Source organism: Narcine bancroftii, chromosome 2, assembly GCF_036971445.1.
Source record: "Narcine bancroftii isolate sNarBan1 chromosome 2, sNarBan1.hap1, whole genome shotgun sequence".
NCBI lineage: Eukaryota > Metazoa > Chordata > Chondrichthyes > Torpediniformes > Narcinidae > Narcine > Narcine bancroftii.
This window is the reverse complement of record NC_091470.1, coordinates 37,596,879-37,616,269: the sequence shown is the minus strand read 5'-3', so window position 1 is coordinate 37,616,269 and position 19,391 is coordinate 37,596,879. Positions and strand designations below refer to the sequence as shown.

The following is a 19,391-nucleotide window of genomic DNA, read 5'->3' as shown; positions in this document are numbered from 1 at the left end:
TGTGCCCAGCTCCGAGGACGCGGCGCAGCTGGCAACGGGTATGGCGACTGAGGTGCCCCTGAGTAATTTTGGGCCCAGGTAATACCGGCATTCAGCGCCGGTAGCTCGAGCCTTGGCGTCATCAAAGAGCATGGGAAGGATAGGCATCAACATGGCAAACAAGAAAGGTACATCCGAAGGCCTCCGTCTCAGCACTCGTTGTTGAGTCAGCGTCTTAACCGCGGTGACGTGGGCGCCGGTCGGGAGCGCGCTCATTGCGCGTGAACTGGTTTGCTCCGAAAGCAGCTGCGAGCTGTGCGCTGTCTCTGCTTCACCAGAGCAGTGGGAAAGGGGATCCAAGGAAGCAGGAGCACCCATCCTGGCCCCTCGCCCCCCCATCCTGCCCCTCGCCCCCCCATCCTGCCCCTCGCCCCCTATCCTGCCCCTCGCCCCCCCATCCTGGCCCCTCGCCCCCCCATCCACGCCCTCGCCCCCCCCATCCACGCCCTCACCCCCCCCATCCACGCCCCTCGCCCCCCCCATCCACGCCCCTCGCCCCCGCCATCCACGCCCCTCGCCCCCCCATCCACGCCCCTCGCCCCCCCCATCCACGGCCCCTCGCCCCCCCATCCACGCCCCTCGCCCCCCCATCCACGCCCCTCGCCCCCCCATCCACGCCCCTCGCCCCCCCATCCACGCCCCTCGCCCCCCCCATCCACGCTCCTCGCCCCCCCCATCCACGCCCCTCGCCCCCCCATCCACGCCCCTCGCCCCCCCCATCCACGCCCCTCGCCCCCCCATCCACGCCCCTCGCCCCCCATCCTCGCCCCCCCCCATCCACGCCCCCTCGCCCCCCCCATCCACGCTCCTCGCCCCACCCCCCCCCCCCCAATCCACGCCCCTTGCCCCCCCATCCATGCCCCTGCCCATCCTGGCCCCAGCCCCCCCCGGCTGGATCTTTTCAACACATGAGAAATAATAGGTTTGACACCAGGATTGAAGCCGGGCATTAAAAGGGGACAAAAGCGCCACAGATGTAAAATTTAAAAGCAACATGATGCTGGATCTGCGAAAGAAAGAGACCGGGAAATCCTGGGAATATTAGCAGGCCAGTGGAAAGAGAAACAAAGATGATGATTCAGGAACAACGACCCTTCATCGGAACTGGAGATTGGAAAAGTCGCAGAGATGGAGACAGGTGAAGACAACTAAGGTGAAAGATTGGAGATCAAGGTTGTCCATCTGATGCGATTGCTTTTAATGCCATCGAAGAAGGGCCAGTGGGAGTCTGCTCTGTTTGAGGACTAGAAATAGTGGGAAGTGAATAAGGGCATTTAGAGAGAACTGTGCTGGAACCATGAGATGCAGAACAGTTGTAGGAAATCTGAAATAAAGGAGAATGCTAGAAACACTCTCAGATCAGGTCATGTGTAGAGACACAGAAAGCAAAACCATTAATGTTACAGGTGGATGACTTTACAGGAAACTAGCAAGTTCCAAACAAATAGGCTAATTATCTGACATTGTTGAATTCGGTATTGAATCCCAGTGGGAAGATGACGTGTTGTTAATCTTACATGGGGTTGTGTTGGAAGAATATAGGAGACCAAGGACAAATTTACTAATATTTTTATGATACAGAATGAGGCCATTCTATGCCAACTATCATTATTCCCATTAGACTCATTCTCTCCCCCACCCCCACCCCCCCACCCCCCTCCAATTCCACATAACTTAATGTCTCTCATGTACTCATGAACTTTCCTGATTCTCCTGCTGCCCTCCTACACTTGTGGTAATTTACAGCAGCAATTAACTTAGCAAACTAGCATGTATTTAGAACATGGGGAAGAAACCATGGAGGAAATCAATGCAGTCACTGGGAGAATAAACACTTCCTGCACAAAATGAATCCAAGTTCAGAATGAACCCAGGTTGCTAGAGTTTGAGAATTAAAATGACAGCTAACTCGAAGCTCAACTAAATCATGGTGAATTGAAAGGAAGTACTCTGCAAAGCACTCACTCAATTTGTACTTGGTTTCTTCAAATAGGGGAGACCATATCATAACACAAAATGTAAACAAAAAACAAATTAGAAAAAGTGCAAGTAAATTGCTGCTTCACCTGGAAGAACTGTGTTGTGTCCCTGAATGGTGAGAAAGAATGAGTTGAAAGGAGAGGTGCTATGCATCCTGCAGTAGACTGGGAACATGCTATAAGAAGTGGAGTAGTTAATGCTGGTGAAATAATGAACTGGTTAGTCAGAGGAGAAATATTTCCATTAGAATGCTGATGTAGAAATGGAGGACGTGTCTAGTGGTTTTTGAAGGTGGCAAAATTATGGAGTAGTAATCAGTGTGTGCAAAAATCTTATGTTGTGCAAATTGTTTTCCTGTGTCAAAAGTATGTGCGCACTGAATGCTTGTGCAAATGTAAACTTGCATTTGTTTCAAGATCATTTTGGCACAGCCTATCTGTCATGGCTAATAAAATTGTATTGTCATTCTAAGAAGTAACGTATTTCATTTTAGGTAACTAACCTTTTGTGTGCACATCGATTCCCTTTGGGCGCTGGTTGCAAAACGCGTTAGAGGGAACCGTGTTCAGGAGGTACATATGCATTGTTTGTTGTAAGTGCAAATGGGTTTTGGGCTTGAGAAATTGAGTATAGCAGAGAGAGTACAAGAGCAAGAATATCACAGTGAATCTTTATAAAAAACATGAGCCATTGGGGTTCTTTATGCATTTTTTGATGCCATATTTTAAGATGTGAGTGCTTTGTAAAAGCTGTAGAGTAATTTACTGAAATAATTTAATAGATGATAAACTTTGATGATTGAAACCATAATTCCTCGAAATAAAATAGGTCATGAGTAAGTATGATGGAGGTATTTAAAATCAAGGAAATAGATAGGGTAGATAGAGCAAAAGTGTGCCCATGGAAAGGTCATTAGAACCAGGGACGTATTTTTGGATTCTTTCAACTTTGATTTAGAGGTGACTGATAAGGCCAGAATGAGAACTGCAAATTCTTCCACAGATAGATAATTGCTATCAGGATACAGGTGGGTGTGTTGTTTGTGAGATGTTGCACCCACTCTGCCATTTATGCTGGGCTTTTTATTCTGTCGACACATGACATGAAGTTCTCATTGCCATCCTAAGTGCCCCTTCTCCACTTTGAGTACTCATGGGCCAGAGGTTCCCAGGAGTCAGCAAAGACTGCTTTGTAGTAAGAAAGAGTGAAAAATTACAATAACATAGCCTGACTTGACAGCAGGTACTGAGATTGATCTGCATGCCATCGTAAAGCAGTCTTGATACAGAGGTGAATTACTGTGGCGGCCAAATCGAAGAGGATACTTAATAGTCAAGGCTTAAAGTGAAGTTAAAAAAGAAGCATGTAAAGTGAGTATAGCATTTATGTATATGCCACTCTTTGCATTTCTTTTGAAGATCATTTCTAACTTTTAACATGCAACTTTCTAACTAACCTTTTAACCACTGAGTGACGATGGTTGAGGAGGATTGTGGTTTTGACTCTGTATCAAACAGCAGAGGATCCTAGTACAATCAGATTTGTCTCCTTTCCTGCCTGAGATGCTCTTTCATACCCTCTTCCCAGATATGACATGGGTTGTGACTGAAGTTTCTAACATCTCAGCTTTAAGAGGTCCTGAGGTTCTGTTTTTAGTTATCCTTTGGCCTTTTCAACTTCTTATCTGATGGAAATTACGTGTATCTGACTATACTTAACATTTTTTTACCTGCTTAAGTTGTATGCTGCTGTGCTGGAACTTAGCTTGAAACTTTGTCCTCGACTGGCATCCTGCAGCAATGAAATTATCTCATTGCTGCATTTCTCAATGGGGACTGAATTCAAAGGCACTGTGCAAAGGCTGCCTGTGAAGAATGTTGGATGGGCTGAGTTAAGCAGTGTAGTTGCTCAGTACTGTGATATGGCTCTGGGCTACAGTCTTGCTGGCATATTGAGTGTGAATATACAGTTTCTGGGCTGAGATTAAAAGAACCTTCAAGAAGGTAAATTGTCACATCCTTAAACCTGAGGCACTTGTATTGACTGTAATGAAGTGCTTTGAGAGGTTGGACACTGAACAAATCCACTTGTATCTCAGGAAGGACCTGGACCACTTCAATTCAGCTACAATAACAACAGGTCAACAGCAGATCCATCTTTCTGTCCTGCCATTCTACATTAGATTATCTGGACAGTCAGCAAATCTATGATGGGCTGTTGTTCATTGACTACAGGTTGCCATTTAATACCGTCATACCAGCAAAACATAATTCAACTCAGGGAGCTGAAATTCTGTTCCTTTGCAACTGGATTCTTGATTTCTTAATTGACAGAACCCAGTCAGCGTGGATTGGCAATATCTCCTCCTCCTTGCTGATTATTCACACGGGCACCTCAAAGTTTGCATGCTTAGGTGCCTGCTCTATTCCTTATACACTCACAATGTGTAGCCAAGTTCGGCTCCGATGCAATCTATAAATTCACAGACAACACCCCAGTTGATGGCTGAAAAATAAGTAATGATGAGTCAGAATATTGAATGGAGATTGAAACTATGGTTGTATAGTGCCTGAGCCATTCATTTGCTTTCATTATCAGCCAGATGTTGAGACCAAGATTATGGACTTTAGGAAGGGGAGGCTGAGGGACCACACACCTGTACTCATCGATGGGACGGCGGTGGTAAGTACCTTCAAGTTCCTGGGAGTCCACGATTCAGAGGACCTTTCCTGGAGCCAGCACATTGAGGCATCTATAGAGAAAGCATACCCACACTTCTATTTTTGAAGAAGTCCAAGGAGGTTTGGCATGTCTTTGAATACCCTATTAATTTTTTTACAGGCATACTTTGGGAAGTATACTGACTGGTTGCATCAAGGTCTGGTTTGGTAATTTGAGTGCCCTGAAATGTAGAAGGCTGAAGAAAGTGGCAAGCCAAGCCATAGATCATTGGTACTGACTTGTCCATTAAAGACATTTATGTGAGACGCTGCCTCAAGAAGGCAGTCAACATCATAAAGGTCCTCCATCACCCTGGTCACAATCTCTTCTTGGTGCTACCTTCAGGCAGAGGTACAGAACCTCCAGATTCAAGAAAAGTTTTTATCCAACAGCTATCGGGCTCTTGAACCTTCCCTTATTATCCTAAACCTAACCATAAACTATTCCAGGACCAGTAAAAGATTTGACTGCACTATTGAAATCTCAATTTTTGTTTTGCACTGTATAACTGTGAGTATTTATTATTTATTAGTCTTTTATATTGTTTATTTCCATACAGGCGAACTTGTTTACAATCTTTACAATATTGCGAACAGGCCAATGTTTATCATTGGTGTTGTTTTTTTTCCACAAAAATACCTGTTTGGCAATCAAGAATTTGGTGCATTTATACATTGCACATATGACTGTAAACTCTTTATCACTATATCATGGTCACAACCTTTGGGAAGAAGGTACAGAAGCCTTAATTCCAGCACACATCCAGATTCAAGAACAGTTTGATTCCAATGGTTATCAGGTTCTTGAACCTACACTAACTATAAAATTAAAGATTCTTTTATTGTCATGTAATAGTATATTACTTTTTAATCTTCTTCAGCATGATGCTGAACCAAGCCATGAAAGACCCCAACAATGAAGACGCTGTTTACATCCGGTACCGCACGGATGGCAGTCTCTTCAATCTGAGGCGCCTGCAAGCTCACACCAAGACACAAGAGAAACTTGTCCGTGAACTACTCTTTGCAGACGATGCCGCTTTAGTTGCCCATTCAGAGCCAGCTCTTCAGCGCTTGACGTCCTGCTTTGCGGAAACTGCCAAAGTGTTTGGCCTGGAAGTCAGCCTGAAGAAAACTGAGGTCCTCCATCAGCCAGCTCCCCACCATGACTACCAGCCCCCCCACATCTCCATCGGGCACACAAAACTCAAAACGGTCAACCAGTTTACCTATCTCGGCTGCACCATATCATCAGATGCAAGGATCGACAATGAGATAGACAACAGACTCGCCAAGGCAAATAGCGCCTTTGGAAGACTACACAAAAGAGTCTGGAAAAAACAACCAACTGAAAAACCTCACAAAGATAAGTGTATACAGAGCCGTTGTCATACCCACACTCCTGTTCGGCTCCGAATCATGGGTCCTCTACCGGCATCACCTACGGCTCCTAGAACGCTTCCACCAGCGTTGTCTCCGCTCCATCCTCAACATCCATTGGAGCGCTTTCATCCCTAACATTGAAGTACTCGAGATGGCAGAGGTCGACAGCATCGAGTCCACGCTGCTGAAGATCCAGCTGCGCTGGGTGGGTCACGTCTCCAGAATGGAGGACCATCTCCTTCCCAAGATCGTGTTATATGGCGAGCTCTCCACTGGCCACCATGACAGAGGTGCACCAAAGAAAAGGTACAAGGACTGCCTAAAGAAATCTCTTGGTGCCTGCCACATTGACCACCGCCAGTGGGCTGATAGCGCTTCAAACCGTGCATCTTGGTGCCTCACAGTTTGGCAGGCAGCAACCTCCTTTGAAGAAGACCGCAGAGCCCACCTCACTGACAAAAGGCAAAGGAGGAAAAACCCAACACCCAACCCCAACCAACCATTTTTCCCCTGCAGCCGCTGCAACCGTGTCTGCCTGTCAGCCACAAACGAGCCTGCAGCTGACGTGGACTTTTACCCCCTCCATAAATCTTCGTCCGCAGAGCCAAACCAAAGAAGAAGTATAGAACATGTACTATAACACAAAATTTCCTTGTGCCAGCAGTCACCATTAGTGTTGCCTGACACCCCTTACAGTAAGAGAGAGAAAGAGAAGCAAAATAGAGTTCCTTCCGAGTCAATGAGTGTGGATTTGCCTCCATCGCTCCTGCAGCCTCTGCAGCCACAGCAACCTGAGCTCCAGATCCAAACCTCTGGCACGATCAGGAAGCCTTCAGCACCCAAGACTCTTCAGGAGCCCTTCTTGCCTTCAGCTCAAATCCTGGCTCCAATACCTGGTTCCCATGAGCCAGTCTCCGGCAGCCTGCAGGCCGTGTGGGACCCCCAACCCCATCCCCTTCAGCCTTTGTGGATCCCTCACTGGTTCACTGCCATGGTCACCTTCCCTGTTGGGTCATCTCCTCTGCTTCTTGTTCTTAATGGGGGGTATTCTTCCTGTTTCTGGTGTCCTGGTGACTGCAACCCATTGTGGCTGCTGCCGAGTGCAGACTTCCATGATTGCAGAATTTTGCATACTCTGTCGGATCCTTTAACAGGCTGTGTGGAGCTGTTGGCATTTGGACCAGGTGGTTGAATCCTTGGGAGCAGCGCTGTCTCTGTGTTCTCCTGGGCTTGCACTAGCGGCAACATTGCTGTTACAGCTTCTTCATCAATCAGGACCACAAAAGGACCTGTCTGCACAATTACATGTTTTCATTTATTAATACCTGAAGAAGGACTCAGGCCCAAAAAGTTGTCTGCCTATTGATTTCCATGGATGCTGCGTGACCTACTGAGTTCCCTCCAGGACTTGAGTATTATACTAGTTCCTCAACATCTGGAGACCACTTGTTTATCTTCATTGATTATACTTCTTTTCTTCTACTACCAATTGAATATTTGTTATCTATCTATCCTTTATATTGTACTGGGGTAATTTAATATATACTATTGCATTTGTTTATACAAAAGTACAGGTGTGGCTGCACAAGTAAGAATTTTGGTGCATTTGTACATTGTATTTGTGTATATGACTATAAACTCTCATCTGATCTTATGAATTGAATTCTAATTAGTGTGAGTTATTGCACTTTGGTGAGTCAAACCTGGACAGGGCTTGGACAGTAAATGGTAAAGCCTGGAGATTTCTGTTAAAAGAAGTAACCTAGGAGTACAGATGTATTGTTTCCTGAAAGAAGCAATTTTCAGGTGGTGTAGAAGGCATTTGGCATTCTTGCCTTCATTCAGCAGGGTATTGAGTACAAAGCTTGCAACATCCTGAATCAGCCATTCAAGTCATTGTTGAGATCACACTTGGAGTACTGTGTGCAGTTCTGGTTTCCCAGCTATAGGAAGAATGTCTTTAAGTTGGAAAGATCACAGAAGTGATTCACCAGGATGGTATCGGGACCTGTCAGCTTTCCTAAGGGAAGGGGGCGGGAGAGTCATTATTCACTGGAATGAAGGAATTTGAATGGTGACTTTATAGAGTTATATAAAATCTTGAGGGGCATGTTTCAAATGTTTTTATGAAGGTAGGTAATTCTAGAAATAGTAGGTTTAAGGTGAGAGCAGAGAGATTTAAGAGGAACCTGAATGGTAACTTTTCCACTCAGGCTAGTCCTTATCTAGAATGGGCTGCTAGAGTAAGCTATAGTAGTTTTCATGTGGACGTCCATATGTGCATTTGGACGTTCATATGGATAGGAAGGGTTTAGAAGGATATGGGCCAAATGCAGACAAATGGGATGAGCTCCAAATACCAACTTGATTGGCATGAACAAGTTAGGCATATGCTTCTGTTCTTTTCTGTTCTGTTCTTTGCACTATGGCCCAGTAGTAATTTAATGTGTATATACTGTACATATTTTTGATCAATGCTCAAACTTGCAGGTGCTAGTATTTCTATTTGGAAAGGATTTTGGATTTGTCTCAGTGTCTAATGTTCAGCACTTTCTTCTTGCAGCTTACTATGTAAGTTCTTCCAAAGGAGTGATTGATCAGCACCTAACTCAGGCTCATATGACTTCACACTACAACAGAATTCTCTCTGCTAAACGTAAGCATACAAGATAATTATAGTAAGTCTGGTCATTATAGTAAGTCTGGTCTGATATTCTTTACAATATTGCATTTTATTTCATGTCTTGGCCTCAGTTTTGAGAAGGTAATGACATTCAAATTACTGGTTTTTGGTCTATTTACTCAAAGAAAGAAAAAAAACAGTAATTTTTGCCCACGTATAACCTAATGCAGAAAGTCCAAAATTTCTGTTCATGATGCAACACATCTGAGCAGGGTATATTTATGATATTCCAATGTTCTAATTAATATGGAGATCAGCAGGTCAATGAGAAATTGAGCTAATTTTGTCAACGTATGAAAATAACACGTCCATACATTTTGTTCCATGTTTGAAAAGGCTCTAGTCAGGACTTCCCATGATTTATGCAGATTTCAGAAAAAGAGACCAAAGCTGTTGATTTTAAATGGCTTGTCAACTTTTAAAAAAAAATCAAATGCCTTTAAATAATTTAAAAACATCTTTCAAATAGCTGAAAATGAGAAAAAAAAACTTTAAAACTATTTTAATGGGTTGTTAATTTAGGAAGACTTTTAAAAATATATGTTAACTTCGATATTTAACACCGAAACTTTGTTGAAGCCAGTAAAGTTTTTAAGGACAGCTAACTATATTGTGCCTGTCATAGCAGCCTAGGCTGAGCTGGGGTCTTGTCATAACTTCCTGACTGTTTTTTTCAGAATTTTGTGAGCTGTTCCAGGTTTGATTGGCTCATGTGGTCATTTTTACAGCCACACAAAACACTGAGAGCATACCTGTGAAATACTTCCTTGCAATTTGTTTGTCAGTGTCAAATGCTGACTCAAAATCAGAGCCAAATATGATTGTTATCAATCTTATGCACTCTTTGAAACCAGTTACAAAATTTGTTTCTTTACCCTAACCAAATTATTTCAGGGATTGCAGGCATATTTTCAGTCTTTCATGGGAGAAAATAGGATAATTAGTAGTTAACAGATAGCAATACAAATGTTTCTTTTGGGTTGTAGTTATTTTTAAACTAGCTTGTAAGGTAGAATAATGGATTTACACCATGAAAGGTTCTGAACTCAGGCGATCAGAATATTTACTTGACATCAACCTGGTACTTAGAGCTGAAGATTCAATCTCTGTTTGAATTTGGAGTAAGCTTGAAACCTTGAATTTTCTGACATAGGATCAGGAATGCTACAATAGCCAAAGGATCTAGCATCAGGTAGAATTAATGTGACATTGTCATTATCTCTTCCGCCAACCACAATGCCTTCTGTATATATGTAAATGAACTAAAATTACTTTTCATATTTATGTTGCACAACACTCGAAATAAAATTCATTGTTTAAGCATTTTGGGAAATTGCTTAATATTCTTAGAATTTTTTTGCTGATTGCATGAGAATTCTGGATGCATAAGTATCAAATAAACAAAAATTTACTGTACTACCTGTCAAGTTTTCATTCTAGTCTCATTCAAAGTGTCTGAGAAGAGCAGAACCTATTCAAGTTGTAATTGTTTGGAGGAGAAACCACATTGAATTAAACTAAAAGGTCACTCCACTATTTAAAAACAGAAGGAGGCAGCAGAAAGGAAACTCTAAACCTGTTAGCCTAACATCAGTCCTTGAGAAGTTGTTGGAGTCAATGGTCAAGAGTGAGGTTATTGAGCACCAGAAGAGCATGACAAGATGAGCCAAAGTCAGCATGGTTTCCTTAAGGGAAAATCTTGCCTGACAAACCTGCAAATTTTTGGAGAAACCACAAGTAGGCTAGACAAAGGACATGCTGTGGATGTTGTATATTTGGACTTTCAAAAGGCCTTGACCAGGTGCCGCATATGAGGCTGCTTCACAAAATGAGAGCCCATGGAATTACAAGAAAGATTTTAGCACGGGTAGAGCATTGGCTGATTGACAGGAAACAGAGAATGAGAATAAAGGGATTCTATTCTGGTTGGTTACCATTACCAGTGATGAACTGCAGCGATCAGTGTTGGGCCCACTTCTTTTTACATTGGGTTAATGATTTGGTTTGTGGAATAAATTGCTTTATGGCTAAGTTTGCAGTTAATGTAAAGATAGATGGAGCAGCAGGAAATGAGGAGGAATTGGAGAGGCTGCAGAGAGACAGATTAAGAAAATGGGAAGAGAAGTTGCAAATGAAATATCATGTTGGAAAGTGTATGGTCATGCACTTTGGTAGAAGGAATAAAAGGGCAGACTATTATTTGGATGGGGAGAGAAAATTCTAAATTCAGAGGTACAAAGGGACTTGGAAGGAAATGCAAGATACCCTAAAGGTTAACTTCGAGGTTGAGTCAGTGGTGAAGAAGACAAATGCAATATTAGCATTCATATTGAGATGAATAGGATATAAGAGCAGGGTGGTGATGTTGAGTGCTTTATAAAGTACTGGTGAGGCTTTCTTTAAGGACGGATATGCTGGCTTTGGATAGGGTTCAGAGATTTATAAAAATTGAATGAACTGATTAACATATGAGGAATGTTTGACAGCTCTTGGATTGTACTTCTTGGAGTTTATAAGAATGAGAGGAGACCTCAGAGGGAAGCATTTTGAATGTTGAAAAGCGTGGACAAGAGTAGATATGGCAAAGTTGTTTCCCATGGTAGGGGAGTTAAGGACAAGAGGACACAACTTCAGGATTGAAAGGGGCCCATTTAAAACAGATGAGGAGGAATTTCTTTAGCCAGAGGTTGGTGAACCTCTGGAATTTTCTGCCACAGGTGGCTGCAGAGTCCAAGCCAGTGGGTGTATTTAAGGCAGAGATTAATAGGTATCTGAATAGTCAGGATATCAAAGGTTATGGGGAGAAGGCAGGGTAGTGGGGTTGAGTGGGAGAATGGATCAGCTCATGAATGAATGGTGGAGCAGACTCAAAGGGCCAAATGGGATACATCTACTCCTATATCTTATGGTCTAAACAGTAATACAGAACCAAAATATTGCAAATGCTAGAAATGAGAAATAAAAATAGTGGAAATACTCAGCAGTTCATGCAGCTGCAGTGGTGGTAGGATTGTTGTTTGGGAGGTACTGGTGGTGGGGATCACCTGACTTAGTTTTTCTGCTATTGGAAGGAAATGCCAGAAAAGTGCCAGGATGATATGGTTTGGGTACCATTTAGACAATATTGTTACAGCACCAGTGACCAAGGTTTGAATCTGCCACTGTCTGTAAGGAGTTAGTATGTTTTCCCCATATCTACATGGGCTTCCTCAGGAGCCTACGGTTTCCTCCCACCCTTCAAAATATACAGAGATTGTAGGTTAATTGGGGTTATTTGGGCAGCCTAGGCTTTGGGCTGGAAGGGCCTGTTACTGTGCTGTATGTTTAAACTTAAAAAGTACAGAAGGAATATTGGAACAGGTTGCACTGATAAAGTTAATTAAACAGGTGGAAGAAGGCTTGTGTAAAGCACTGGCACAGATCAATGGCTTATTCAACTGTTCAATAGTCTTATTCTTAGTTTTCATTGATTATAAACTAAAAGTTACTTTTGTGTTTTTGTTCTTTCAGCTTCTGTGGATTGTTCAGTACCAAAAAGCATGCTGTTAAATGTAAAATGTAAGTCATATATTTATTGCAAATCCACTCAATCCTATTTTCTCTTCATTTTCAAGTATTTATTCATTTTTCATTTAGAAATTTCATGTTCATGGTCACATTTCAATTAATGCATTAACTAATGCAATGGACCACCATTAATTTTGTGCTTAAAATAATCAAATATTCTTTTAACCTTATTTTGATATTAATCTTAGAGTTATGCCCACTAATTATTGATTCACTAATTGATGGAAATTGCTTTTATCAATTTACGCCATCATTTTAAACATCTCCCTCTCAATCTCATCTGGTGTAATGCTGTCTCCACAAAATGCTTCCTATCCACTGTCAGGATAATGTCACTGTCCTCCCACTGGCCAAGATCCCCAACAATAAGACTTTAATTTCACTTGCCAAATTGGATGGATGGGCTACATCATTCAGATGTTGGACATCTATGACAGATAACCCAAGCTTGTGCTAAGAGATTACTAGGAATAAAGAGGAAATATTTCAAAGATTTACTCAAAGGTACTTTGAAAAGCGATAATTTCCACACCATTCTGTGACTGACCAAAATGAAGAAGGAATATTTGAGAAGCTTGAATCTTTTCATTGAGAGCCCATTTTCGCAGATCCCAGCTAAAATGGATGAAAGATGGCACCATCTCCTAAACAATCCACCTATCCATTGTAGTGAAATCTGAGGATTGCTCATGGGCATCAAGAGCCACCTCAGAACTTGATTCCAAAAGACCTCCTTGGAAGAAGTAACAAATTTCCCACAAGGGTATCTCAAAAGTAGACACCTAATTTTATGAACGTGCCTTCTTTAAAGCAGCACAGAATAATATTTTTGAAAATCTTCAAACAAATCAGATCACATTTAATAAAATAAGAAACTGTTAAGTCAAAGAATTCTTTTTAAATTGGCCGTATCTTACCAATATATGCTGGCTGTACTTAAGTAATCCATGTTTTCAAGGTGAATATGAGTTTTATTCCAGGTCCTCCAGAAGGTCTGGTGTTATGTTGGATATTATTTATTTTTACATGATTTATTCATTTATCTTGGCAAGGTTTTGTTTTGCCTGCATACTTGTACTTGAATAATTTTCAACTTAAGAGAAAATGTGAATACAATGAGAAAGAAAAGCACTTTATCATGTTTCATAAAAGATGGTTTAGTGTTGAAATGACTAATGAGTTTTGTCACATTTACCACTCAGAATCCAGAATGTTTGGTTGGTTTGCAACAACTAATACAAAATGTTTCAGTGTTTTGTGTAATAGGTTATGTTTTGTTTTAATAGTTCATAATTTATAACAACAGATTACTCTGGGTAAAGTGTTAGTTCACCAGGTTACCATTGTTCCTGAATTCTTGAAAAAGAAAATCAGTATTATATAATGTCCATTTTCCTTGGTTGGCTGGTGCAATTATGGTGCTATTATCACTGACCACTACAGCTGTCACAGTGATGAGCAACAAAAGCTTGTGGTGCCTGGCTTTGTAGGAAAATTTAAAAAAAACGATACCAGCAAATAATTTGACTGGGTTAGTATTTTAAATTTCACTCTAACTTCAGATTTCTGACAAACTTATTTAGAATGCAAGTGTAAATATTACAATCATCAGACTGATCTTACATTGTTCTTAAGATCAAGATCAGCTCCAGAGACAAAGTCGACAAATGAAAAACAGAAGAGGATTTCTCGCTGCCAGATCAGAATCTTCATCCAGTTCAGGCAGTAGCATAAGATTAATCTCTACAAAGCACATCCAGGTATGTTTCATGAGAATGAATCTGCATCAATCCTGTGGAATAATTCAATATTTTTTAGACTAATGGGCATCCATTTTTTCCCCAACTCTTGCCCTCCTTGATTTTAATAAAATCTGTTTCATTTGAATAATTCATTGGACAAAATAAGAAGTAGGTGGTATGTGATAGAGATAAACAAAAAAAGATTTTGAATTATTTTGTTCAAATTTATAATAACTTTGGAATGGTGCAGCTGTCCAACAGCTTCATTCTTTTTCCCAGTTCTGATGAAAAGTCACGGACCTGAAACATTAATTCTAATTAGACTTTCCACAGGTGCTGCCTGATCTGTTGAGCATTTCCAGAATTCTTATTTTACTTTACCCTACCTTTTCCAGTTTTGTCATCAGAATTAGGCTTCAAGTGCCACTCTTTTACTCCACTAATTATGCATTCCAACTCAACTTTCTGGAATTGCACTTCAAATCTTCTTACACTAACATTTCTCTTCCTGACTTCAAAGCCTCTTTTTCAATTTTATTTTTGAACAATAACCTTCACAGTACTTGTAATCGAGGGAAAGACCCCAAAGCTTTTCACTCTCATAGTAGTTCTTCCTTCTCTCATTCTTCTCAATTTATCTTCCCACCCTTCCCCCTTTTTCTTGCTTCCTCCCACGTCCTGCCTTTCTTCCATCTGGTGTCATGTCTCGCAGATCAAAGTCTCACATTTATCATGCATCAGTCTTGACTCTTGCTCTTTATAGCATTGATGTTAACTGCATCAGCAATTTCCTTATAGTTTTTTTTGTTAACAGATCATCTGATTAGTTCTCAGTGATAGAAAAAATGGTTTACAAGAATCTTGCCAAGTGCATAAATGTTTTACGGTAATTTACTTTGATTTGATCTCTGGGTACATAGCGTACATTCCACAGTGATAATTGATTAGTATATGAAAGGAATAGGTTGTGGCGGTATGTCATTAGGCAGGCGAACCAGCCCCGCTTGTCATTGCATGCGGCGGGGCAGCCGGCCAAAATGGCGCCATCGGGGGTTTCCTCCTGACCTCGGCACCGGGCTCAGAAGCCCGCGCTTGGGGACCCACGTTACGCCCCGGTGACGTCGGGGCCCCCCAGTGTAGTTCTCAGCCAGGTCCGGGCTGGGAGTATAAGACCAGCCAGGCAGCCTGCAATAAATCAGTTTTTGCTCACTGAACTCAACCCGTCTGGTTGATGGTAGCAGTGTAGCCGCCGCTACAAGGTCACGTTAAACAAGTTCCTATCCTGTGATATTTTAGCACTGTGTCAATGCTTTGAATCCCAAGCTGTCCACAATCAATGTCATGAGACAGTAGATATGAAATCAACTGTTGTTTACCAGGTCAATTATGAGAGTGCTTAGTTTGCTTTTAACAAGAAGAAAATTGGTAAATGAGCATGTATTGTTGATTGATATTTTAAAAAAAATCTAAATCCCATTGCAAAGTGTGATGTTCCCAGCAAAGCTAGCAATTATTAAGAAGATGGTAATGATTTCCTTCTTAGTTGTCCTTGGGATTTTGATAAAGGATTTCAGGGGTTTAGAACCAGAAACTAGACAGGAACAATGATCCACTTACAATTTGGGATGGTATGTAATTTCAAGGGAAATCTTCAAGTGGTGATGTTCCACTTTCCTCCAATCCCTGTCTTTCTTGGATGTCCAAGTTGTGGGCTTGGAAGGCTCTATAGAATGAACTTGCCCCAGCCCCAAAGAGGATATCCTTAACTTAGGCACAGGGCCTTTGGGTCTGGTACTGTGACTGCAGTGAGAATTTTCTATTCTCCTAACTGCCCCTTACTATTCCTTTTCACAACCCCCCCCCCCCCAACACAAGTATAACACTGCCATTGTTAGTTTGCTTGTTCATCCTGCAAACTCTGATCTCATCTAAAGAGGTTGCAAGAACCTACAAAAGGTAGTAAACAGCCCAGTATATTACAGACAAAACTCTCCCACCACTGATAAAATCTACTTGGAACATTGCCATCTGAGAGCAGCAGCAATCATCCAGGATCCATACTACCCAGAACATGCTCTGTTCTCACTGTTGCCTTCAGGAAAGAAGTATAGGGTCTGTCCACAAGACTTGTACAACTAGGTGCTACCCTCCATCATCATACTCTTAAACAACAATCTCAATCAGAGACTCATTTAAGGGCTCTTACTTTGCACATTATTTATTATTGAATTTTTTTTTGCTGTATTGCAGTCAATGTTTCACATTCTTTGTTTACATTTCTCTTTGGTACACCTTTTTTTACTATTGATAAATAGAAATTCTGCCTGGCCCAAAGGGAAAAGAATCTCAGGGTTGCATGTGATGTCATGTTTTTACTCTGACAATAAATCTGAAATCTGATTCAGAATCTCAAACCTGTTGGACAAGTTTGAGGCCTGCAGCTCACCATTGCTACCTTTTAGATTCCAATACTCTTGTAGTCAAGCCCTCCCACCCTCTTGATTGACCAGTTCTACATTTATTGATCTTTTCTGGAACTAAATATTCAGATAACTCTCTCTCTTCCACTGCATTGTGTTATAAATCTCAAACTCTAGCTCATCAGTGAAAGTTGGTGCAAGCGAGTAAAATGCCTTCTGCCCCTGCACACATTTCATGCTACATTTTAGATAGAATGTTTAGGTTGTAGAGGGAGCAAACTAGGAACTTAGCTGGACCTGAGCATCTCTAATATATCAATGTGCCTCTATCTGCTATGAATAATTTGTTTCTGTGAATTTTAGCATTGTAAAGAGTGGATTCTTTTATAGCTTAAGATTTTCTATAAAACTTCGGAAACTTTGTTTTGTTTCCCATCCTTATTTTTGCACACCACCCTTTCATCCCTTACGATCATCATTTCTAGTCAAAACTCAATTTTTTCTGGATTGCAATTCTTCAGTTTTGACAGTGTGAATATTTCTCGTGCAAGTATCAATGTTGTTTCATAATTACAGAAACATGACTGCAAACCTGATCCTATCCATGTTGCATATGCCTATAACCTGATATTTTTTTTAAAAAATTCATAGAACTTGCTGACATGTTGGGAAAGGTATCAGGTTCAGTGGGTTCGCAGAGAGGCGATTCTGGACACAAGTGTTATAGTCACACATACAGGAGACAAACAGGGGAGAACGTCAAACAGTACTTGATTGCTATATTACTTAAACAACGATTATAGACATTCACATTGGACCTAGTTGGACGCCTATACTCTGTACAAGCTCACACACTTGAGTAAATACCCTACAGACAGGGACTTTCACATATGTGCCCAGTTCCCTGTACCAATGGGGGTGCAGCTCTCTGCAAATACTGATCTATCTCAGTACTACAGCTCACCTTCAATGTAGTGCACACCTTACCTGTGACACTTCTAGCGATGACCACGGTAGCATCCTGCCATGGAACAATGTCTGGGGCTTGGACCACGAGGCAGAGAGAAAGAATGTGCGATGCATCGATGTTTTATACAGTTTTGATCTGGGCCCCTAGCCAATAATGATCCTAGGTGACACTGGTCAGGAGCAGCTGATATCTGTGTCCATGTATCAGTAGAGCAATGAAGAGGCCGTCAACAAGGCCGCCAAGAACTCATCACGTGGTAGTGGGCATCAGACAGCACATGGTGTGATGTAGTGCGCGCGGCCGAGAGTGGCTGCGTCGGGGTACGAGCAGGGGAGCACGATCGGCAGCTTACATAATGTTTTTGTTTAGTCTAAAATGCCTTGTGTTTTAGCTTAATGATGCACCAACCTACAAGAGTGTTATCTCATTTTTTTTTACTGCTGCTCATTATAACTGCCACAGCTTTATGAAATGATGATAAGCTTCGAACTTGTATTGATTCCCTTGATCTCTGTTAAAAGTCTTGGCCTCACTTTTGTTATGGTTGTCTAGGAAGCTGCAACGCCTGCCCAGATAGTTTGGGCTTGTAGGGCTGAGTCAGATGCGCCAGTGTGTTTAGGCAGCTTGTCACCGCCCATGTGTTTCTCCAACCCATTACTATTCTGTGAGAGGTAAAACACAGAATTCTGTGGACACTGTGGTTGAAATAAAAACACACAATGCTGGAGAAGCTCAGCAGTTCAGTGTCCTTTATGTAGCAAAGGCAAAGATACATAACTGATGTTTCAGGCTAGAGCCCTTCATCAAAGTATGAGAAAATGCCAACAAGCATCTGGACAAAAGAGTAGGGGGGGGGAGTGGCGTTAGTAGGGCAAGAGATGAAAAGTGGAGAAGGGAGGGAGGGAATAGCAGCACTGAGGGGGACTGGAAAGACAGGGCATTTGTGTAGATGAAAGAACTGGAAAGGCACGAAATAGGGGAGGGGGGAAGAAAAGGCAGGTTTAATGGAAAGCAGTGAAGTCAATGTTCATGCCATCTGGCTGGAGGGGTCAGAGGAAAAGCACAATTCTGTGGACATCATGGTTGAAGTAAAAACACACAATACTTGAGAGACTCAGCAAGACAAATAGTGTCCTGCCACCCCCTTCCACCTCCAACTCTTTTATTCTGATGCTCACTGGCATTTTCTCATATTAAGCCCAAAGTGTCAGTTATGTATCTCTGCCTTTGCTACATAAAGGACACTGCTTGACCTGCTGAGTCTCTCCAGCATTGCACGTTTTCACTATTCTGTGAGATGATTCTCTTGTCCCTATGTTGAGTCTGTTGTGTTTGTTGATTTTGTGCTTGTGTATTCTTTTATTAATAGGTGTACAACATTTTGGAGCAACATTCTATTTGTGCTTAAATAAATATTCAATTCATTTTAAATTAGCCAATAGCAAGGTGTGCACTAATGGGCGGCCAGAGTCCAACCTTGATTAGGAGGTGATGTAACTTCCGAATAAGTTTCAGACAGGGAGGACAATGACCACCCACAATCCACAATATTCCAGACAGGCAGGGATACCATGTGTTTCTCCATAATTCACATTTAACACTTGCTTTGCATCCTTCCCATTGAGAAAGCCCATTAATGTTAGTTCATAATGATTTAGTGGCATTGTTTTCAGTGTCTATTAGCGAAGAATAGCAACCTGGTTGACTTTCTTTGCTAATGTTGGAACTCTAATTCTCAGTTAGTGTTTGAGGATCCCTCAAGTGAAGATATCTTCCAATTTTGACCAACAGTATTATTCCTTTAAGGATTGTTATCATTTGTGCTGTCATTTTAAGATGTTCCTCTGTATACATAGGACTTTTCCATATTGTTGCCCATTAGAATTG

At 41.7% G+C, this 19,391-nt stretch overlaps 1 protein-coding gene across 8 annotated transcripts in view; it reads left to right on the top strand.

Moving 5' to 3' along the window:
• The first annotated feature begins 11 nt into the window (after positions 1–11).
• Positions 12–19,391, top strand: part of spata7 (spermatogenesis associated 7) — a 41,976-nt gene continuing 22,596 nt past the window's right edge. For 3 of the 8 annotated variants that reach the window (XM_069916328.1, XM_069916327.1, XM_069916326.1), the window contains exons 1-4: positions 12–167; positions 8,686–8,778; positions 12,316–12,363; positions 14,008–14,132. In XM_069916328.1, the coding sequence (XP_069772429.1) occupies positions 131–167; positions 8,686–8,778; positions 12,316–12,363; positions 14,008–14,132 (303 nt within the window). In that variant the 5' untranslated portion in view covers positions 12–130. Of the gene's footprint in view, positions 168–2,512; positions 2,592–3,258; positions 3,390–4,617; positions 4,702–8,685; positions 8,801–12,315; positions 12,364–14,007; positions 14,133–19,391 lie in introns of all 8 variants that reach the window. The other 5 variants (XM_069916330.1, XM_069916329.1, XM_069916331.1 and 2 more) reach the window with 5 other exon arrangements.